Source organism: Triticum aestivum, chromosome 6D (assembly GCF_018294505.1).
Source record: "Triticum aestivum cultivar Chinese Spring chromosome 6D, IWGSC CS RefSeq v2.1, whole genome shotgun sequence".
Taxonomy (NCBI): Eukaryota; Viridiplantae; Streptophyta; class Magnoliopsida; order Poales; family Poaceae; genus Triticum; species Triticum aestivum.
Genome location: NC_057811.1, coordinates 83,671,056 through 83,693,734, shown reverse-complemented (window position 1 = coordinate 83,693,734; position 22,679 = coordinate 83,671,056). Strand labels below are relative to the sequence as shown.

General features: G+C 43.2%; 2 protein-coding genes and 1 long non-coding RNA gene across 6 annotated transcripts in view; 1 reads left to right on the top strand and 2 right to left on the bottom strand.

Annotated features, from left to right (window-relative positions):
* Window positions 1-2,389: 2,389 nt before the first annotated feature.
* LOC123143721 (uncharacterized) lies at window positions 2,390-5,806 on the bottom strand. Its single transcript, XR_006471000.1, has 2 exons — window positions 3,038-5,806; window positions 2,390-2,812 (listed from the first exon to the last, which is right to left on the bottom strand). It is a non-coding gene; the product is annotated as an uncharacterized lncRNA (long non-coding RNA).
* A 2,319-nt stretch (window positions 5,807-8,125) lies between these two features.
* The window catches only part of LOC123143716 (cycloartenol synthase), an 18,464-nt gene continuing 3,910 nt past the window's right edge, over window positions 8,126-22,679 (top strand). Inside the window, exons 1-20 of one of the 4 annotated variants that reach the window (XR_006470997.1) lie at window positions 8,126-8,404; window positions 11,473-11,721; window positions 12,139-12,324; window positions 12,843-12,932; window positions 13,138-13,332; window positions 13,443-13,527; window positions 14,112-14,278; window positions 14,509-14,697; window positions 14,826-14,939; window positions 15,195-15,317; window positions 15,395-15,517; window positions 15,749-15,847; window positions 16,034-16,090; window positions 16,178-16,224; window positions 16,315-16,458; window positions 16,591-16,768; window positions 17,276-17,356; window positions 17,458-17,541; window positions 17,722-17,928; window positions 18,176-18,308. Coding sequence is in view for 2 of the 4 variants with exons in the window: in XM_044562678.1 (XP_044418613.1) it covers window positions 8,204-8,404; window positions 11,473-11,721; window positions 12,139-12,324; window positions 12,843-12,932; window positions 13,138-13,332; window positions 13,443-13,527; window positions 14,112-14,278; window positions 14,509-14,697; window positions 14,826-14,939; window positions 15,195-15,317; window positions 15,395-15,517; window positions 15,749-15,847; window positions 16,034-16,090; window positions 16,178-16,224; window positions 16,315-16,458; window positions 16,591-16,768; window positions 17,276-17,356; window positions 17,458-17,541; window positions 17,722-17,859 (2,550 nt within the window). In the remaining 2 variants the exon portion in view is untranslated. Of the gene's footprint in view, window positions 8,405-11,472; window positions 11,722-12,138; window positions 12,325-12,842; window positions 12,933-13,137; window positions 13,333-13,442; window positions 13,528-14,111; window positions 14,279-14,508; window positions 14,698-14,825; window positions 14,940-15,194; window positions 15,318-15,394; window positions 15,518-15,748; window positions 15,848-16,033; window positions 16,091-16,177; window positions 16,225-16,314; window positions 16,459-16,590; window positions 16,769-17,275; window positions 17,357-17,457; window positions 17,542-17,721; window positions 18,088-18,175; window positions 18,309-22,679 lie in introns of those variants that run through there. The other 3 variants (XR_006470998.1, XM_044562678.1, XM_044562679.1) reach the window with 3 other exon arrangements.
* The window catches only part of LOC123143720 (squamosa promoter-binding-like protein 3), a 4,970-nt gene continuing 691 nt past the window's right edge, over window positions 18,401-22,679 (bottom strand). Inside the window, exons 2-5 of the mRNA XM_044562684.1 lie at window positions 21,192-21,941; window positions 20,953-21,089; window positions 19,985-20,251; window positions 18,401-19,033 (exon numbers count right to left, since the gene is read on the bottom strand). Of these exons, the coding sequence (XP_044418619.1) occupies window positions 18,708-19,033; window positions 19,985-20,251; window positions 20,953-21,089; window positions 21,192-21,883 (1,422 nt within the window). The 5' untranslated portion in view covers window positions 21,884-21,941 and the 3' untranslated portion in view covers window positions 18,401-18,707. The remainder of the gene's footprint in view (window positions 19,034-19,984; window positions 20,252-20,952; window positions 21,090-21,191; window positions 21,942-22,679) is intronic.

Below are 22,679 nucleotides of genomic sequence, written 5' to 3'. Positions count from 1 at the left end.
CAACTTGGGTGTGGGAGATGAGACGGGCGTGTGGGCGAGATGGCAAATGCCCACACACCAGCCCTTGTGCGTGAGTGGAAAGTGGCGTGTGGGCGAACTGCTGAACGCCCACACACCAGCCCCTCCCGTGTGGTGAAACGGCCGTGTGGGCGACCGGGTGAATGCCCACACACCAGCCCAGTCCTACGTGGCACTAGAAACATGCCAAGATTCGTGCGCTCACAAACGGATGCGGATCCACGTGTGTGGGCGAAATGCAAACACCCACACGTGTGGGCGTTAGTGTTTTCGTAATTTTTCTGACTCTGCTTGCATGCATCGGTAACATTATCAACAACTTCCCCATAAAAAGAAACAAAAGACTATCAGCAATTTGTGCTGAGCAACTCAATCATGCCAGAATATGACAAGAAGGTAATCCATCACCTAGTCTATTCTGGACAGAAAGCTAGTCTTAGATTTTCTCTAAAAAAACTAGTCTCAAATTGTGCCAGTCACAATTTCTGCTAAACGTCAGCATCAGATCCGTACTAAGATGATGCAACAGGCTGACAGCTCTTCCAAGGAGGATCAATTTCACATCAAAGGTTGTGGCTAATTGTTCGACATGAATCTACAGAGAAGCAAGAATGTGATTAGTTAGAGGTTTGTACAGTAACAGTAGGTGATCTAGAGCTCCTCCAGACGATACATCATGGAAAATAATGTGATCTAGCAATCAGGCCCTCGGATTGCAAAAATAAGGACGATGTGTATGGTCGTATGTTTGTAAACAAAACTTACATGATGAACTGTTGAAATGACACAGCTATCAGTTCAGAGAGTGCGGTAAGCTTCATGTCAGTTATGTTAACTTGAAAGTACAATTGAATGCAGATGGAAAATAGAATAAACATCCAAAACCTATGATTCCAACCATGTACTGTACCTACTATGTATTTTTGGTTCATGTGTTTGAAATTTATCTTAAAGGTTTGTAAGCATAAAATATGTCAAGTTTAAGTCATTTTCGATGAACGAGCTATGAAAAAGTGAGTGCAAGAGAATGTTTTAGCAAATTTTCTATGAATATACAATGGTATTTATAATGCCCGAGATGACCAAATGATAGAGGTAACTAGAAGAAAAGGTAATTAGAAAATGAACAAATGATAGAGGCATGACATTGCAAAAATCTAAAAATGAAATTGCAATACGGGCATTGATGAGCCGAGTGGAAGAAGAGTCCACGACACTTAAATGGATCACATAAATTTTTACATCTTTTGTTACTGATGGAAGACGCCAGTGGACAAGGAGAAGGGGAAGAGATGCCACAAAAAAAAGGAGAAGGGGAAGAGATGCCACAAAAAAAAAGGAGAAGGGGAAGAGATAATGCTAGAAAGCAGTATGTGGACTCTATCGTTTTGTATGACGTGCCGATAATATTACTAGTTTTCCATTGCCACACACTAAGATCCTTACCATTCACCTAAAAGTACAATAACGTTTTCTCAATATTCATGTTGGCAATAACTTTCTCTGTATTTTAAACTATATACCAGCAATGCAACAAAAATGCTAAGTATTTGCATCTTGCATGGTGCATACTGATTTTTTTTTCTCAATAATCCTAAATGTGCACCTAATGGCCTCTATCTTTCAAACCTTATACGGTAAATATGTGAATACAGAAATATAAGCAACCTAAATAAGAAATATAAATGAGCTACAAAAAGAAATGTGTTGCAAACAGTTCAAATGAAAATATTGTATGTAAGGGCATCTCCAAGCAGACCCAGGACTCTATCTCACTTATAGGGAACACCTAGACTGGCTGGTAGAGGCCCTCGCGTCGCCCCCCGCTAGGGCGACTCCGGCGGTGCCCAAAAACCTAGCCGCCGCCAGCCCGCACTCCCCCCTCCCCTCCCTCCGCCGCCGTCGGGGGATGCTGCCGGTCTAAACCCAGGGGCCGACGGCGATGGCGGAGGACATCACCTCTCTCCCGCGTCTCTGGGGTTGTGCGGGGCCCAGTTCGTATGGAGGCGCGCCCCACTACAACAAGAACCCCCCTTCAGCAACGCATCAATGCGTTGTCGTATGTCCATATAAGTGTTGCTAAGGTCTACACCAACGGATTAATATGCGTTGTCATTGGTGGCGTTGCGAGGGTCTACAACAACGTATATACATGCGTTGGTAAACGGCCTAAATAAGCGTTGTAAGATAGCAACGTATAGATATGCAGCCAAACAACACTTCATATGCGGTGGTGGCTGCCCTACACAAAATGATTTTTGCTACATATCATGAACAATTAATGGTATTTTATATATAGGCATCCAAAATTATTAGCCGATGCCTATGGTGCATAGGAGCCATAATATAGTAAACAGAGAGGTCTCATATATTAAATTGACTATGTTGCATTACAAAGAACACAATCCAAGCATTACAAAATGTACAACTATCTAGTAGCCCAATTCTCAACCTTACAATTAATGTCGCAACTATGCTAAATCATAATGTCTTGAACATTGAACCTAAAAATGACATTCAAGAACATAATGTGGAACTATCTAGGAGGAGCCCCATTGAGCAACATGTAGCGTCCTCTCCTTGTCCGTCGCCACCTTCCGATATCCACCTTGCAGCACCTACCGCCATCAATTTTGCTCTTGCAAGCTCCAAACTACTCATAAAAAAATCCTCTCAGCCGTCCCACTGCACCGTCAAACACCAGCTCCTACCACATTTTCGATGGGTGACACCACAAATGTATGTCCCAGTTCTTCTCCCTTGATCGAACAACAAAAGAGTTGCAGGCTTGCAGCTGCACACACAGCTTGTGTTATGAAAGGCCACAAAACACAATTGCTGTTTTCTAGCTTCCATTCTGTATTGTATCAGATAGAAAAAATAAGTAGTGCAACCTAACAATCACCATCTGATAAGTTACCATGTTTAAGTATTTCAAAAGAAACAATATATATGACAACTCAATAGCCAAACCATTCTCGTTGAAGAAACACATTGAAAGCAAAAGAACAAATTTTACCTAGCTTGCGAGTGATGGTTCCTTTTTCTTCTGCGTAAGTTGTCATAATGTATGTCTGCGTCCAATTGTGAACAAATGCAAGAAAAAATTACAAAATAAAATACGTGATGATGGCAATGAATAGCTTATTCTGAAGTTTTTTGCACTCAGGTACGCAAAATGAATAGAAACAATAGCGAAAGAAGATGGCTCAAAAGAAAACTAGGTTGTTTGTCGTGCATTATGAGATCAGGAACAACATAGAAGAAACAAATAATAGTCGACTAAAACGAATCAAGTGATATATATGAACTTAATCGAACCACAATATGATACAGAATTCTGTAGCAGTAGCAGTTAGCAGTTGTTGTTTGAAAATGAAAATTTTGACATACAATTCAGTTAAAAAATTGGCACACAAGTCATAGCGAATTGAAATGTAAATTTGCTACTAGATCTGTCATGTAGACCATTAATGTTTTAGACTCTCCGTTAATTATTACTTAATTGCGCCATAAAGATATCCCAAGTAAACAAAACAGAATGCTACGTATATTTCTTCCAATAATACAAAATAAATGGTCAACCACTTACAGACTTGATCGGACTTATATAGATTGCAGTGCCGATGGTGATATGAGGACTCTTTATCGAATCCAATGGGAGGACTTGTATAGCATATACAAAAAAAAATTCCACGTCATGACATGAAGCACTCAAGCTCACACAAAAATCTCTTGTAGTTCTTTTTAATTTCTGGTGATTGCGAAAAGCATAATATTACCATGTCTAAATAACTTTTCAGTGCATGGTAGAACATCATATGAATCATGGATGTATATGAAACAAATGGGAAAACTAAACAGTAGTAAAAAAAACCTATGCTTTATGAAGATATTGTTAGAAATAATCTTGAGTTAGTTTAATGAGTTCAAGTTAGTTTTCATGTGGTGCAAATTTTGCAAAAGCTAGCTGCCGTACGTTTAAGAGTACGTGTTGGAGTTGATTTTGCATGGCATGGCCCAGTACGTTTACGAGTCAGTTTAGGACTTAAGGTTTAAGTAAAAGATCAAGGTCGCCGTGTAATTAGATTAGGAAAGTGATAGGTGTCTGTGTAGGACTTGGTCTAGTTGGTCGGTGGCACTTGTGTATATATATATACGTGGGTACAGCCGTGAGTTTTGTAATCGTGGAGAAAACAGAAGAAATAAAGAAAAACAGGGCACAATACGAGCCCTTGGCCATCAGTTTTTCATGCGCGTGTTCTTTGTCTACTTTGATGTGATCGATCCTGTGGGCGCACTTCCAACAGATATGCTTAACTCAATATAGTTGGTCAATCATTGGGATGAAATGCTAGTCTTCTATGTGATCTAAAGTATGGAATGAACCACAGCTACCAGAAAATCAGGCTTTTGTATCAAAACCTCTACAGAAAATACAATCAAATACTCCAAGGTAATCATATTATTATTACTGTTATTATTATTGTGCAAACGGCTGAACAGACCCAAAGAAGGATTATGCAGACCATCATTAGGGGATCCTGGTGGTGGAGGACGTCGCCGAGAGTTGGCCTTGACCACGAGTGTAGCAAAACACTGACCATTACACATCCATCTGCCCCTGAAGCTCTGAGAAATTGAAATCAAACTGCACTAAAGCACGTTAATCCCTCACACAATCAGCCATAGCAAGATTAATATTTTAACACAATCGGCTTATATACACACATCTATTGTCAATAGTTTGAAAACTGATCTGTAGGACAATTTCATAATAGATACACATAGAAGTTGCATCAACAAAAGCAAAATTGGATACGAATATTAAAGGCACAGAGTCACAATCCATAACACAATCACGCTTACTGCAAATATGTAGAGCCTGAGAAACTAACTGAATCACATAACGTTATATACTGGTGGAACAAATAATTAGATACAGTGGACACAACTCTTACCGGGGGACAAGTAAGTATGCTACTAACCTCCACGTCATGACATGCCTGAGATTCATAGAGCTTGGAAATAACATGGTATGCCTGAAGCTAATGTTGAGGCAGCGTTAAGATCCACCAGGTCCTCCTCGGTCAGGATCCTAGTTCTCCGACTGGCCGCTGTTGGAAGACTACCAACACGAACATCACAAATCTGTTGGTTACCATCGGACCGGGCTAGATGCTCACATAATCGGACAAGGCAGTCACCAATCTAGGGTTAGGTTGCATATTTGTTCCAGAGTGTGCCTATAAGAGATGGGAACGGAGAGAGAAAACAGAGAGGACGTAGGATATGGGGGCGTTAATGGCGGATGTGATGAGTTGCAGGGGTAGTCGGCTGACATACCGTAGCTGCGGAGCCACGCCGGCGACCTGTGCCGAAGAGGGTTGTTGCAGGGGCACGTGCTGAGGCACGGAGAACGTTGCCGCGGCGGAGGATCGGTGCAGAACATTGAGGGGATTAGGGGGGCAGGCCGGTAAACAACGGTGTGGGAGTGCGCCGGAGTTGCCCCGAATCAGAGGTGGCGGCGGCACGTTGTGGTGTGTGAGAGAGAGGAATCGGCGGAGAGAGGCGTGGTGGAGAGAAAAGATTTGATTCTTTTTTACAAGGTTGCAACGAGGTGCAGAGAATAAGGTGGGGAGGCGCGTGGGAAGTTAGCCCTTCGTGGGGACGTGGAAGGCTGAACCCAACAACACATTCCATCATCGTTGCTAGATTTGCGTTGCTATAGGTATGTGTTTGTTGTAGTGCCCGATCCGATCGGCACGACGGCGATGGCTACGGCGCGACGGAGTTGGAGGCGGCGCAGGCTGCGGGCACGGCGGCAAGCCCTGTTCGGGCGGCGGCGGCGGCGCACCATTAGCCTTTGGATCGGCGGCGGCGGCATGGAGGGCCTGGTGGTAGCGTCGGCGGCACCTCCAGTCAGATCTGTTCTGGCCGGTGCAGTCGGCGGTGGTGGTCATCTCTTCCTCCAGAGGTGGTCGGCCTGCGGCTGGGTGGTCGGCTCTCGAGATTCGTCATCTAGCCCCGGCTACGAGTCGGGGAGACATAGTTGCCGGTGGAAACCGAGCTATTGGCGGGCGATGGCGGCGTTTTGTGTCGTTACCTTAACGAAGGCATCGTCGTGTAACTGTTGTCGACCCAGTCGTGCTGCTTCGGGGGAAACCCTAGGATCTGGTCTTCCAGATCAGGCGATGGCGGTACTACGGTGTTGTTCCTCTCTTGGGAGCATCATTTGTGGAGCAGCGCTGGAAGACAGAGGCAGGAGGTGGAGCGGCTTCGTCTTGCACGGAGCTTCGGTGGAGCTGTCAGGTCATGCCTGGCCGATATGTGCTATGTTGAGTCATGCCTGGTCGGCAGGTGCTACGCACGACAGATCTTCCAGAGTCTTTGCGTCTGGACGGACGAGCGCAGTGCGGGGGTGCCGTTGGGCGCTGTGGTGGTGTCAACAGATGTCCGGATTGACAAGGATGATGTGGATCTCCCTCCTGAAGATGGATCAGTGCCGATGATGATGGCAGCTCCTAAAACGTGTGCATGTGGTGTGCGCTTTAGGTAGGCTGCACGCCTGCACCGGATGTTGGCCCCGATACGTTATGTGGATGGATCGGCGACGACACCAGTTTTAGATAGGAGGAGTGAGAGCACTCCACATTATCGAGTCTGTAGGTGTGAGTGATGGCTTCGGATGGATTGATGTATGTTTTTGTCCGTCCTTTGTGGAATAATTAATAAAGATGGCTACATGCATCAATTAATGCAGAGGCCGGAGGTTTAACCTCCTTCTTAAAAAACATCTCCAAGCAAACCCTCAAATAGCCCGCACACATCCAAACCGAGTTGTTTGAACGTAGTTGCTATTCAACACGAACCCCTATTATCTGCGGACACGTCCGGGCATCCCAATTTTCACAAAACTGACACAAACCAGGGGGAGGTTTGCGGACCTCCGGACCGCCGCCACATACGCATCTAACAACCTGGTCTCACCTAAAACCATCTTCCCAAGCGACCGTACCTCCACCCTTCGCGCCGCATTCATGCCGGCCCAGAGCGAACGCGGCCGGTCACTGGAGCCAGCAATGAAGTTGTTCTAGCGCCGTCCGTGCTACGTCTTCTCGGTCTCCGTGCATGCGCCGCTAGATCAGAAGCACACAACGGTCACAACTCACAACTGACCTCCGGCCCACGCCGGATCGAAGCCAGTGCACGACCTCTCCAAACCCACCAGGTCTAGTGGCTCCACGGGATGCAGCTAAGGTGCCAACTCCATCGGACACAACAACCGGGGATCCACTCAGCGGCGGATCTAGTGGAAGTGCCCTGGGTGCCATGGCACCCCCTCCAAAATTGCAAAATTTTACTATGTGCGTAACACTAAATATCTATGAAGTTGATGCAATTTTAGACCTATTTGCTGACATTATGATAATATTTAGTGTGAATTTTGAACTGTGGCAACCCGAGGCTGGCATTCTAAGGTCCGCCACTGGAGCCACTATCCCACGTGCGGATTGCACTAGCGGCCACCAGACCACCGGGAGAAATCCTGTCGGCACCTTCCGCCGTGCGGCCTTCGGCCGACAGCCTCCTCCGGTGACGAGAGGAAAAGAAGGGTAGACGCGGTCGGCCGCGGCGCAGCCAGTCCACCGCCGGTGCCAACCGGGAGCGACGCGGGTCAGATCTTTTTTGCAGAGCCAGTGGCTAGAAAAAAATTATAGGCTAATGTAGCTTGAAAAAGTCTTATATTATGAAACGAAGGGAGTAGGTAACAAAATATTACAACGAAAAAAGTAAAACGTGCTGAAGGCCACATACAACAAAAGAAAGAACAAACGAGCACGCAGGCTCGATGACAACGACCGATTTGACAAGACACCTTTTGCCGCATGATGTAGCTCGTTCACCACGTGCAGGAGCTTAAGTTCCGTAATGCTTGCGGACGCTTCCTTATCCTTCAGTTACTGTCTGTGGCTCTGTGCTTTCTTTTTCTTCTCTTTTTTTGAGATGACTGTTGTCCTTTCTAGTAACCCTTGTGGTAATGGTTTTGCAGTGGAAATGACATCTCGCTCTCCTATTTAAACACGGGGTGTTTCGATATCTTTCTCTCCTCTCACTCACTTGCCCCGCTGTGAAGAAAAATTAAGAAGAACAGCCAGCCACTGGTTTGAGTCGACGTTGATCGATGTGGCGGCTAAGGATCGGAGAGGAGGCCGGCGGCGAGCCGTGGCTGCGCACCACCAACGCGCACGCCGGCCGCCAGGTCTGGGAGTTCGACCCCGCTGCCGGCGGCGGCGCCCTGGACGGCGTCGACGACGCGCGCCGCGAGTACTCCGGCCGCCGGCACCAGCTCAAGCACAGCGCCGACCGCCTCATGCGATTGCAGGTCCGTCCTACTTTTACTCCATTCCACGTCGTCAGCTAGCTCGCTCGTGATTTCCATTTTACGCTTTTTTGAGACACATGCATGCACGGACGTAAGTTTTGTCAACGTGAATATGCTCGCATGGTTGCTTGGAAGGCCAACTACAGTACTCCCTCTGTTCCCAACAGATGGCGTATAAATTCATTTAAAAAAGATTAACTATTTTTAAGTTTGATCAAATATACACATTATAAATAGTAAGCTCCCTAGATTTGGAGTCTCCTGGTGCATGGGGTTGTGGGAACGCTGGGCCTTTCTGTAAGGTGTTAAATTCATGAATATATTTAAACTTTAAGAATATATTTTAATTTCATGATAATTTCTTCAATTTTCAATCTTATTTCGAATTTATGAACATTTTTTTAATCTACAAATATATTTTTAATTTACAAAATTATCAAAATCCAAGGCCATTTTCTAAATCTTGAACATTTTTTGATTTAACAAACTTTTTCAGATAAAAAAAGGTAGCCGGCTTTTTATGAGCTAGCGGTGAGTGAGCAGAAAAAAACCTAAAGCGAGTGGAGCAAGGAGGTAAGCTGAGCGAGCGAGAGCTTCGCGGCCCGACCTATCTAAACGTTATAGCAGCACTCCCACAATTTTAGTGTGGAATAAGAGCTCCCAAGGTGATTAAAAAGAAGAGCTACCAAGGAGTAAGTTGTTGTAATGGATGTCATCGGCGCTGAAAGAGCCACCAAGGCCTTGCATCCCGGAATTCCCTATATGACGCCCGTTGTAACAAATTGCCAGCAAAGGCACATGGAGACGGTCATGGACAGCCTTACAAGACAACAAGGTCTTGATGCAGTTTTCTTTGTGCTCTTGCGATTTTTCTTTCTGTATTTTCCCTTTTGTTTTCTTCCACTAGTTTTCTTCCGGTTTTTTCTTTTTATTTCCTTATTAAATTCAAATATATTTTTTAAATCTGTTAATATTTTATTAATTAGTCAAATTTTATAAATATTTAAGAAGTTTTCTAAAACTCGTGAGCAACTTCTAAATTTATGATAAAAAAACAACAAAAAAAGTTAAATTTGTGAACACTTATATTTTATTTATTTATTTTTCAAATTTTATCATTTAAAAAATCACAATTTTTTATTTGCAAACATTTTATGGAACTCATGATTTTTAAAAAAAAATCATGAAAAATTTCTAATCTTAAAATAATGATATTACTTAAATCGGTCAAACCCCCCCCCCCCGCTTTTTTAAGGAAACCCGACTTGAAAGACCAAAGGAAAAAACACAAGAAGAAGAAATTGCTAGGAACTAGAGGAGTGGTGGTTGGTGACAAAGCATATCAGGTTACTAGGATGACCCATGAAGGCGAGCACAATGTGTGTTTCTCTGGAAGTTTTGATGCAGAGAGCATTAAATAGGAGCTCTCTAACATCCCTCGGTGGCAATACAACAAGGACAAAGAAAAAGGGCCAGCCCCGGGTCATCCGCGTGTCTAGCCGTGATGCCAATGTCATCATCATCCATGCAGGCAATCACCGTCTTTGTAGATATCATCACCGAGCATGAAGTTGACGTCCTCACCATGCATTTGGAGTTACCATGTGTCATCAACTTCGTCCAACGCAATGACATGGTCACAACCATCTATAGCAGTCGAGGCATCATGCTCGGCAAATGGCGTGGACATGGATGACTATATCTGACGGGGCTAGAGGTGCCAGAGGAGCTTACCTTTACACTGTCCAAGGCCTCAGAGGTTGTCATTAAGGATGGTGATGGAGACAACATCTAAGAGAACAATTAAAAATGGAAGACAAGAGGGCACAATCAAACATAAAAAATGAAGACAAATAAATACATGTGATTTATAAACAAAATAGACAACATCGTGATTAAAAGATGGGACCATAAAATAATGGAAAGAAAAGGAAAAAATAAAGACGGGAAATTTTGTGGCAGTGTAATCATTGTTGCGGTGATACCATCATTGAAAGATTAATTAGTGGACGAGATGGGAGGGAATATTTCTTGAAACCAACTTACGGTAAAATAAAGTGAAAACAACATAAAAATATTCTAAAATAAAGTATGTTGCAAGGATGGAATTCTAACAAAACATGGAATTTTAAGTTTTTACTCGAAATCTTTGTGAACTATAGAAAAATTAAAAAATCAACAATGAGTAGCAGCAAACAAAAAAATTGTAACAGAGAAAATTGCATGTTTCTAGAACATCACCTTCCCTCATTACCAAAATTTAAAAAGATCAGTTGAATTTTAAAATCGATTCTCAATAGACTTTTCACTATCTCGAATAACAGACATGCATATAATAATGGAATAAAAACAATTAAATTTTGTAATGTAAGGGAATACTGCGTCAAATCAATAGAGTCCACGTGACCCATCAAATTATAAGTACATGAACAATTTTAAATTACATAAACATTTTTAAAGATGTGAATACTTTTTATATTACATGCACATTTTTAAAATAGGTGTACATTTTAAATAGCATGAATGTTTTAAAAAAGGTTTAAGTTATTCCTAAAATTACACTGCTATTAGAAAATATAAACAACTTTTAAATGACATGAACATTTTGTTCCATTCTATTGTTTTTTGAAATAGAAAAACTAAATAAAACTGACTGAAACCTGGAAATTATTGAATAAACAGAAAACCTGAAGGAATAAAAGTCGACCTAAGTGGATGAAGGCGACGGTGGCGGGGTCTGACGGGATCGAGGATGATCCCCGGTCGACGAGCCACATGCCTCAATCGATTCACCTAGCAGCATGGTTTGCATTGGAGTTCTTCTAGATTCGTGAGTGATGGCTGCTATCGTCCATCTCCGGTGTTGCCACGGTGACGATGAAGTCCGACAATGCTTAAGGGATTAGATTTGCACAGGGATCTTGATGGGTCAAATTGCGAATCCTTTTTTATTGGGGTCCTTTGTGCAAAGCTCTAGGACAGCTGTCCCTTTGTTTGTCTTATGGAGCAACCATTTGTGTACTTCCTCTAAAAAAAATCGCTGGAACTCGGTAATTTTTTTTTTTCAGGGGCAACGGAAACCACGCAGCGGAACGCAAGGCGCCCGACTGGGCCGGCCATGGACGAGAGTAGAATCAATTCGGATTAGAGGGGAACCCACGGCCCATTTCTGTACCTCCGTTCCGCTGCGGCTCTGCCGGAGCCGCCGCGGCTCTGCACTCCCACGGCGGCGGCGAGATGACGAACCCCGGAGAAGGCTCTACGTGCTCGCAGCGGACGGTCCCCTCCACGGATTCTGGGCCCTGTCTCACCAGCGCGTAACCACCTACTAACCCTCCTTGCAATTTGCCGTCTCAGCTTGTCTACTTATCCTCTGGAATGCCAATCTGCCGTCTCAGCACAGTTGGAATAAACTAGGAGATGCAAGTCAAATGAATCGTAGGCTTGCTAATTCCGTCAAAATAGGATGCAAAAGTGTTTTTAATCCAATATTTTTTAGTACCGTGGAAGGGCATGCAGAGAATTAGGGTTGCATTTCGATGTGTTTTGCCATATATGAAGAAAAGGAAAATGCGATATGTTGAACACGACATTCCTACTGAGATTATTGAAAATTTATGCGAATTTGTACATGCATTTCTCGCTGAAGGCCATTTTCGCCAGTTAGTTTCATGGAGTTGATTTTGTCTTTAACTAACTCACATGTCATTGCAAAACACTTGCACCTTTTGCAGTTCGCCGAGTTGGGTGCTCCCAAGCTGGACGTTCCTGGTATCAAGCTCCAAGAGCATGAAGATGTCACCGAAGAAGCTGTTTTGACCTCTTTAAAGAGGGCAATTGGACAGTTGTCTGCTCTCCAAGCACATGATGGACACTGGCCTGGGGATATCGCCGGTCCTATGTTCCTTCTGCCGGGCTTGGTAGTTCCTTTCGCTCATATACAACAGTGAACTGGTTAAGATTCCTTAGTTATAGCCTTCTCATGTGTTCTTGCACTAGCATATCTCATCGTATATATCAGCTAACTTCCGAACAAGTTGCTCCCAAACTCTTAGAAAATATAGAACTGTGCCAAATGGCTCTTCGAAGACAGTATCCTCTGTTAGTATCATTCTTCATAATTCTTGGAGAACTAGTGCCTAAGCCTTCTTGCTCAGTTAGTTGCTGCTTATTTTGCAGTTACCGCCTTCAGTGACTTCCTTTTGGTCTTGACGCTTCAGTAAACTTTTGCCTTCCTCTATTGATCTGTTAGAGCTCCTGCATTCCTGTTTAGAAAGGTGTGAAAGATCTGTATCGGTTACCAGCTGAGCGTCACTTTTCTCACTTGGTTTCAGCATTGCAGATATTGTGGCATCTCATTCTACGTTATCCTTTGTTTTGTTGTACTTCTGTATGAGAGAAGTGAGCCATTTGGTTTCCTCACCCTATTTTTATTCAGGTAATAGCGCTGCATTCGACTGGTGCTCTAAATACTGTCTTATCGTCAGAGCATCAGAAGGAGATACGTCGGTATCTCTACAATCATCAGGCAAGGAAATATTCATCTTAACAAAACCTTCTTAACTATGATATTTTTACGCAAACAAAATCTGGCTTTGCAATCCACATGCTGTGTGTTTCATCTCATTCCTTATGTCCACATTACATCTCACTACTACCCTAATGTATATGCCATTACTATTTTTGTTTATGCTTTTCAAAGAAAGGGAAATTTTCCGTGAATTTAAGCGCAGAACAAAGATGGAGGCTGGGGATTGCACATTGAGGGCCCAAGCACCATGTTCGGTTCTGTCCTGAACTATGTTACCTTGAGATTACTTGGAGAAGGATCAGATAGTGAAGATGGAGCCATTCAGTTAGCTCAGAATTGGATTTTGGATCATGGAGGAGCAACCTTTACAACATCATGGGGAAAGTTTTGGCTTTCGGTACGGAGGTTATGCATTGTTTTCTTTTCTGTTATCTGCTTTGGTCTTGTTATTACAAGTGTACTTGTTTCAAACCCAGAGAGTTCTTCTGATGTCTCTACTTTCTTAAGGTTCTTGGTGTATTTGACTGGTCTGGTAACAATCCATTGCTTCCAGAACTATGGTTACTTCCATACTGCCTCCCATTTCATCCAGGTTTGTTTCCCCCTTAAATACCTTTTCGCTTTCTCTTTTGGCTTGTATTTAGTTATCTAGAAATTTTATCATAATGACTAATAACTCAACACTGGCAAAATTTATCATATAAACTGCATGGAATGCTTGTTTGACTGTTAGTGCAGATGATCAGTAGAATATACTGCAAGTATGGTTCTCATGCAGCTGACCCTGGGAAAGTTTATTTGACAGATTGGCAACAAAACCATTTTTCTTTTTTGCAGCAGAACAAAAATCATTTTCTATCATCACAAACTTTATCAGAAGGCAATAATTTTATTATAGTACTCCCTCCGTCCCAAAATAAGTGTCTTTGATTTAGTACAACTTTAGTACAATGTTGTACTAAATTAAAGACACTTATTTTCGGACGGAGGGGTTATATATTATCATAATCTAAAGTTGTACTCCCTCCGTCCCAAAATAAGTGACTCAACTTTGTACTAAATTTTGGGACGGAGGGAGTACTAAATTAAAGACACTTATTTTGGGACGGAGGGAGTATATATTATCGTAATTTCTTACCTTATTATCTTTGCTAAAATGTTCTGCGTCGCACACAGGGCGCATGTGGTCCCATTGCCGAATGGTATACTTTCCCATGTCTTACATATATGGAAAGAGGTTTGTCGGCCCAATTACACCAACTGTATTGAACTTACGGAAGGAGCTCTATAAAGTACCCTATGATGAGATTGATTGGGACAAGGCTCGCAACCAATGTGCTAAGGTTTGTTGGAACTTGTTTCGTCGTGCATGTGCCAAACCAGTAACAACATAAAGTAACTTCATGTTATTATGCTATTGAGAAGTTTCTGCTCTGCATGGTTTTTGATCTGTAAACGGACATGGCTCCTGTGTCAGTATCACACATTTTTATTTATTACTTTAGGTAGAGATCTCCATGCGGAATATAATAATAAAATATTGCTTGACAGATTTTATTATAACTTACTGTAGGAGGATCTGTACTGTCCTCATCCACTGGGACAAGATATCTTATGGACCACTCTTCACAAATTTGTTGAACCAGTTCTGTCACATTGGCCTGGAAGCAAATTGAGGGAGAAAGCTTTGAAAAATGCCATGCAACATATTCATTACGAAGATGAGAACACCCAATATGTTTGCAGTGGTGCTGTAGGGAAGGTATATTTAAAATCATGCTGGTTTCTGAAAAAAAAGGCATGCGGTTATTTATTTTTGTTCCTTTTTTCTTTTGACATTCCTGTTTTCAGTTGATTATTGTGAAAAATGAAAAAAGAAAAACTGTGCAGGTACTGAATATGCTTTGTTGCTGGATAGAAGATCCTAACTCAGAGGAATTCAAACTTCATATTCCAAGGATCTATGATTATTTGTGGGTTGCTGAAGATGGCATGAAGATGCAGGTTATTCTTTATGTTGTCATGGACCCCATAGCTTCACATGTGCACTTAACTTTAGTTAAATAGCACTGCGAGTTACTCTACATTTTCAGTTAGCACAGTGTCTATTTTTGTCATTTAGTAATTTGGTCCGGGCATACCGTCTTCAAACATACGTAACACTATTCTGTAATCTGGAGAGATACTAAGATATAGTTAATCTTTTCTTTTGGCTTGCTATGCTAATATAATACCAGTGAAATGGTCCTGTCACCGTAGGGTTATAATGGCAGCCAGCTTTGGGACACAGCTTTTACAGTTGAAGCTATACTGGCTACGGAACTCACAGAAGAGTTCTGTCCTACTCTTAAACTAGCCCATGACTACATAAAAAATTCACAGGTAAATTTCTGATGCTTAGTTTTCTGGCCAGATTAGGTCATCGTTTGACTCCATTTCTGTTATGTGTTCTGTGAAAGATTCTTCACGACTGCCATGGAGATTTGAGTGACTGGTATCGTCATATATCTAAAGGTGCATGGACCTTTTCAACCGCTGATCATGCTTGGCCTGTATCAGATTGCACTGCAGTAGGATTAAAGGTATTGCCACCATTCCAAAATTTATATCGCCCATTAGTCTATGCAGACAAACTTTTAGAATTTTGACCACTAACTTTCATATGTATTTAACCTTTTTCGCTTGAAAATAATATTAACAGAAAAGAGTCCATTCATCAGGCCACTAACCATAATAACTCTCAAGTTGTAGTATATTCTTTTGTGATGTTGTGGTCTTCACAATTTATGAAATTCCTTCTTTTCTTTCATCAGGCCTCATTGTTGTTGTCAAAGATTTCTCCGGAAATGGTTGGCGTACCAATAGAAGCCAATAGACTTTATGATGCTGTCAATTGTCTGCTTTCTTGGATGGTATGCATATCCCCTTTTCAAACCTCTAAAGCTACTCGACGGAGTCAATAGTTCACTTATGCTCTATGCTCTTACAGATTTATCTATGAATTTTTTTTGCATATATGTTTGTTTAAATTTTCTCGAACAATATGCTTGTTTAAATTGGGTGGAACTAATTATTGTCGGATAAACCGTTTTTTACAGAACGGAAATGGTGGCTTTGCATCATATGAACTCACCAGGTCTTATGCCTGGCTGGAGGTGAGTTACAACTGTAATGAGGACTCTACACATTCAGCCCTTTGTAAATAGTGTTTTGCAATTTGACATGCTTTTAAAACTGTTCAGTTTCTCAATCCTTCTGAGATCTTTGGGGACATAATGATTGATCATCCGTAAGATGTGACAACCCTATTCTTGTTATTATGCTGATTTGTCGTGTTTAAGAGAAACTGAACTGAGATGTGATTAAACTCGACTGGCAGTGTTGTTGAATGTACTTCGGCAGTGATCCAGGCCCTGGTTGCATTCAGAAAGCACTACCCTGAGCATCGAAGGGAGGAGATTGACAAATGCATCCATAAAGCCGATAACTTCATTCTGAGTATTCAAAGGAGTGACGGCTCATGGTTAGTGTTGAAAAACTCCATTTCGGAATAAGAGAATATATCTGCTGCTACTGTTGTTCGTGCTTTTGGTGTTTCCACTCAAACACAGAAGCTGCTGCTGTTATTGCTCATTGCTCTCTCTATTCGCAACAGGTATGGCTCCTGGGGTATTTGTTTCACCCATGGGGCGTGGTCTGCAGTGAGGGGATTGGTCGCTGCTGGAAGGACATTCAAGAACTGTCCGGCTATCAGGAAGGCATGCGGCTTCTTGTTGTCGAAAGAGGTTCCTTCTGGTGGCTGGGGAGAAAGCTATTTGTCATGCAGGGATAAGGTACATTCATTTCTTCCTAGGAGGTAATGCCTATTGATGGATGTCCGTATGCAGCGATTCAACCTGGAAACAGATCGGTCCTATATTGATCATAAGTATGAAGCCCAAGTTTACTGTTAGCTCAGACTTAGCAGTCATGTTGAGATCTGTTAACAACCAATAAGAAGGGCCTCTACATGATGGCCTCTACTTCTTAGAAGGGAGAAATATCATATGCGGATCTTGATGTATAAGAAGTAACACACGAGGGACACTAGCTTGAGATAAAAATTAATTATTCATTCGTATACAATCATGAGCTGGTTGTTTTATAATATATGATACAAAAGGATTGTCCTGTTCGTCCTAAGAGTTTGTCTTCAATTCCTCAGCAAAACAAATTATGCTTCAAAATATCAATCAACCAGTAAAGCAAAAAAACCAAACATGCATGCATTCTTCTGATTTTTTTTATGCAAAAGAGAATTTCTCTGATCTGAACATTCTTTCTTAAATTTCTGCAAATAGGTTTACACTGAACTTGAAGGAAGGCGCCCCCATGTAGTCAACACCAGTTGGGCCATGCTGGCCCTAATTGATGCTGGGCAGGTTCTTTGTGTTTTATTTTCCCTTTCTCCTTGATTTGACATTGTTCATTGAGGTATTCGCCGTGCTCATTGGTATCTGCATTTCAATTTCCGTTGGAGCAGGCCGAGAGAGACCCAGGGCCTCTGCACCGGGCAGCGAAGGTCTTGATCAACCTACAACTAGAGGATGGAGAGTTCCCTCAGCAAGTAAGTATTCCACGAACCGAGCAGTGGCACTTTCTTTTCTTGTAAGGGCACTCTCATGAAAATCACTGTCAAAACCGCCTGCTGCTTAGATTCCAGACACTGATTAACCGGCAATCCTGCATTCAGTTGCTGTTCTGTCTGCGTTTGTTTGTTCATCGCTGTTGGAATTTTGTGCCACAGGAGATCATCGGCATCTTTGCCAGGAACTGCGCCATCACCTACTCCCAGTATCGGAACATCTTCCCTATCTGGGCGCTTGGAGAGTACCGCTGCCGCGTCCTGGGCAGCGGATCGCCAGAGGGACATGGCGATGCCTAGCTGCTGATCCGAGTCAGAAGCGCAGCAGTGCAGGTCACACTATCTGCAACTGAAAATCCATACATACTGGTACGTACATACCTTCTCAAGGCAGAAAAATGGTAGGCAGAGGAAGGAACTGTACTTGCAATATTATTGTACACTATCAGAGTCTAAACAAATGATTGGTGTATAATTATGGAATATAAGAAGTCCCTGAAAAGATGATACCAAGATGCTTATGTGCATGTTCTTTTTTTTCTTCCAAACCTGCAGTTCATTTTTCACCTGATGCCTGCAGTCTCCTGTGCTCATGTTTTTAGACCTACTGCCTTAGGCTTTAGGGACAGTAATGGTGGCATGCCCCCCTCGTCCGATTTAAAATCAACGGACGGATCGACAGGAACGGTAACGGCACCCACACGACAGAGCATGAACAGTGCCCGGCGCTACGGGGCGATGCACAGTGCCTGGCCAGGTTATGCCGCGGTCATTGGATCTGTGTCCCACCCATTGCCGGTCCTCTTGCAATGGCTGGCACCACCGCTACGGCCGTGCGATGTCATCATCAAGAATTTAAAACCATGATCAGTTACAGTTGGAGAAGCCATTCAGAAACATAGCAAGTTCAGAATTATTCAGACAAATGGCTAATGATGGATCAAAATCTTTCTCCATGGCAACACAACTGGGTCGATTTGATCCTAAGTCTGTTCGTGTGCGCCTTTATTCTAGGCATTGCCAAAACCATAGGCCTCTAGACAGGCAACGGCGTCAAAGCAAAGTAAATTCAGCATTACGATTTTCAGGCCGAAGAAACGGCGTTGATCGCGTGACAAAATCACGCACCCAGTGGACCGGAGCCATCATCAGTGCATCCGGTCGAAGTGCGAGGCATGGTCGTAGGAAGGCTTTGGGAGCTGGAGCTCGCTGTCATGGTCCCCCAAGCGCTCGAAGACCTGGAACCGCGGGTGATCATCGAGGGGCTGGCTGCCGTCTAGCCAGAGCCCCGTCGATGATCCCAGCGCGTGCATCGCGGGGTTGGGGGCGCCGGCAATGGCTGCCACCCCAGAGTGCATCTGGGGACTTGGCTGGAGGTTGGCAGCACCCACTGGGTTGCTTGACAGAAGAGAGAGAGCATGCTGAAGATCCGGGGCTCCACTGGAGTCGGAAGCAACAGCAGAAGCTTGGACACCTGGAAGGGTAAACAAGTAGAACAACTTTTAGTGCTAATGTTCATCACCAAGGAAAAGATTCTTTGGAGTGCCTAAACATACTTAAGAATATAATCGCCGCAGATGCAGAGTTACTGTGCAATGGAAAATCTCAATTAGTTCTGAAGTTATCATTACTTTACTAGTAAAGATGAAACCAAATTTTTCATGATTCTATAACAGACTATTGTTTTATTTATTTATTCTGGCCCCAAGGCTTGCCTGCATGTGCCTCATTATCAACAACTTTCCAGTATAAAAAACAAAAACAAAGCACTATTAAAAATTCGTCTGAGCAACTCAATCATGCCAGACTATGACAAATAAGGTAATCCACAGTCTCTTCCGGACCCAAAGCTATAGTCTCAAATGGTACTACTAATCATAGTTTCTGGTAAATGTCAGAACCAAATCAGTACTAAGAGGGCAGGCTGACAGCTCTTCTTAAGGTGGATCTGTGAAGTACAATCATCTACGAGGAAGCAAATTCAGTGAAAAGAGCATGATTAACCAGAGGTTGCTAAAATAAGGGTAGGTGACTAGAGCTCCTTGAAAAGATAAAACATGGAGAAGAATGGACCTAGCAATCAGGTCCTCAGATTACAAAAATAAGGACCATGTATATAGTCATATGTTGCAAACTAAACTTACCTAATAAAATGTTGAAATGAAACAGCTATATGTTCAGAAAGTGCAGAAAGCTTCATGTCAGTTATGTTAACTCGAAAGAACAACCAACAAACAGCTACAAATTAGAAGAAACATCCTAATTTCATAAGGTGGTTCTGTGGAAAAAACACGAAGAAGTGCATTTATCTATTCTTGTTTTAGTTAGGAATTGTAGGAAGAAGAGTTTACATGTAAGTGATGACCTTTATATGGTCACTTTTTCACCATTTCGTTTGGAAATTCATTCATAAGCGGGGAAATACCTTGATTAGGGAACTTTGTACAAGTTCCCTTGAATGCCATGAACCCATCGAAACCATGATGTGCACCATGTGGCATAATATTGTCCGACATCTGCTGACTAGATAAATGTATCCCATGAACACCTGCAGCAGTTGTTGGTTTTAACCAAGGAGCTTTTGTGTGTGTAACTTTGAAGCCTCCTGGGTCATCCCATGAAGAACTTCCACAGCTTCTCATTTGAACATAAGGAGCCTGACCAAATAGGAAATTTGGCTGTTGCCTTGCATCTGTTCAAATCATTACAAAAGTTTTAGCACAAAATGTTAATAAGTCAGAAATGTAACTGCTTCCATAACTCCAAATCCTCAATTTGTTTGTACAATTATGTGTTTGTTTTTCCTTTTCTGAATCACTATACCATTGACGCAATAACATAATTATAAACAGATAAAAGTACAAAAATGTTTTGAGTAATCCAAAGTGAAATGAATAGTACATTGGGCACAACTCCTTAAAATAGGGACAACTACTCCCTCCGTTCCAAATTACTTGACCCATATTTATCTAGACACGAATGTATCTAGACACTAAACAAGTATAGATATATCCGTATTTAGACAAATTCAAGTCAACTAATTTGGAACGGAGGGAGTACAATTGTTATCCATTAATTCCCATCAACAGGAATCATCATAAATTGTTCCTATCAACAGAAACCCTCACAGATGGCAGTCACCAGGATCACAAAGAGCCTTTCTGATATCACAGTTACGAAAATTGTGACTAATTTTTTACATTATGACTAGCGAGGAAATTTGAATCAACAAAGAAATTGACCATTTCAAACACAAAAAATGCTCTACCCTAGTAATTTTTTGTGCCGCTGAGTAGGCGTGACTATGCGTGGCTGTTTTAGGACATATGTAAGCATCTTACTTAACGCATGAATTTTACAAAACATAAGGCAAATACAAGCCTAGTAACCTACCATAAAACATCGTAGACATCCTTGATGAACTGAAAGAAATTGCTTCTGGCTGTGGCTTCCGCCTGCGGGAATTATGATCATTGAGACGCCTACGGCAGCTTCGCTTTTTCTGGTCAAACTCAGCTAAAGCATGAAACCTAGAAACAAGTGGAAAATCAAAGAAGAGAAAGAAACAGATCAGACCAACGGAGTTTTTTTGTGCTCAAGGATGTCACTGTTTGCAATCTAAAGCATCTCACCGGCTGCACTGTTGGCAAAAGCGTCGCTCCAGACCAGCGACAACAACTTTCGGAGCCTTAGAGTGAAGTTCACAGACTCTGTGCTTTCGATGGTAATCTTTAACAGAAGAGAGGTCGACTTTGCAGCCTTCAACCTGACAGTACGAGTTATGTGGCTTCTGTTGTTCCGCCTTTGCCTTCTTGCCCAAAGCAGGAGATTTGTTTGGCGCGCTCGCAGCACCCGATGGCGAGCTCTTGACATTCTGCCCTCCACAGACATCCTCGAAGTAAGTTCTCTTGCCAAGCTTCAGGCCGATCACCGGCTCTCCACTGCTCACTGCCACCACAGGCGACGGAGATGTTCCAGTTCTCGTGTTATCAACTTTACCCAGCTCGGTGTTCTTGCTCGTGTTCCTATCAGGGTTTTTGACAGGCGCAAATCTGAACTCCATGTTGTTCCCAGCCCTGTTCGAAGAATCGATCGACGCGGACATGGAGCTCTTGGAAGAGCCATACCCCATCTCTGAGCTGGAAGAGAAGGTGCCGCTACCGCCAGAAGAATGGAGCGGTTCATTCCCCATGGTAGCCGCAACGGCGGCAAATCTTGGATCGGCCTGCATCGCGTTCTTGGGGTTCTCGCCTATCGGCGGGAAATTCTCCCAGTCCCACAGCACCGAGCTCCTCTGGTTCCACTCCATCCCGAACGAGCCCATGCCAGAGCCCGAGATCTCCGGTGCCGCTGCTCCTACTCGCACGTCAAAGCTGCTGCCACTGAAGCAACAGAATGGAACACAAAGAGGTGAGGAGCAGAATTAGCAAGCTTGCAAATCAGGACCAATTTTTTTGCACTTGGAAAAGTCAATGATGATGAACAGCTTAGAACACATATGAGCACTGAGAGTAAGAGAGAAGAGGTACACAAAGATGCTAGTATCATCAGATGAATGAGTGAATGCCGTGTACTACTGCGCAACAGAGAGTATGCAGAGTACCTTCTTCACAAGTGGAATCGTCAGTTATGGCAAGAACATCATGAATTCATGATTCCATTTCCCCAGCAGCAAGAGAGACAAAAAAGGAGAACACACAAGTACCTTGATGAGGGACCAAAGATCAAGTTGATATCTTCCCTTCACTTCTTTCTCCTCCCTCCCCAAGAAAATAACAGGCAACCAGCAGAACTCTTCCTCCTCCCGCAGGCCCGGAGCACCTGCCTCCCCAGTCAGCAGCGCGCCAGAGAACAACGGAGCTCCCCGGCGAGCCGTGCCGGCGACGACGTCGGCGGAGCAGGCGGCCCCATCAACCGGAGAGAAGCTCTGCTGCCTCAGGCCCTCCGCACAAGGTCTGCCTCCCCCTCAAATCTCATCCCTGGCCGATGAGATGAGATCTAGTATATCACCTTGAAAGAAACCCAAACCCAATCACGGCATCAGCAACCACCCCGGCGCTGGACCCTACGCCGCATCATGACAACCACCCCGGTCTCACTCGCCCCAATCAAGATCTTTC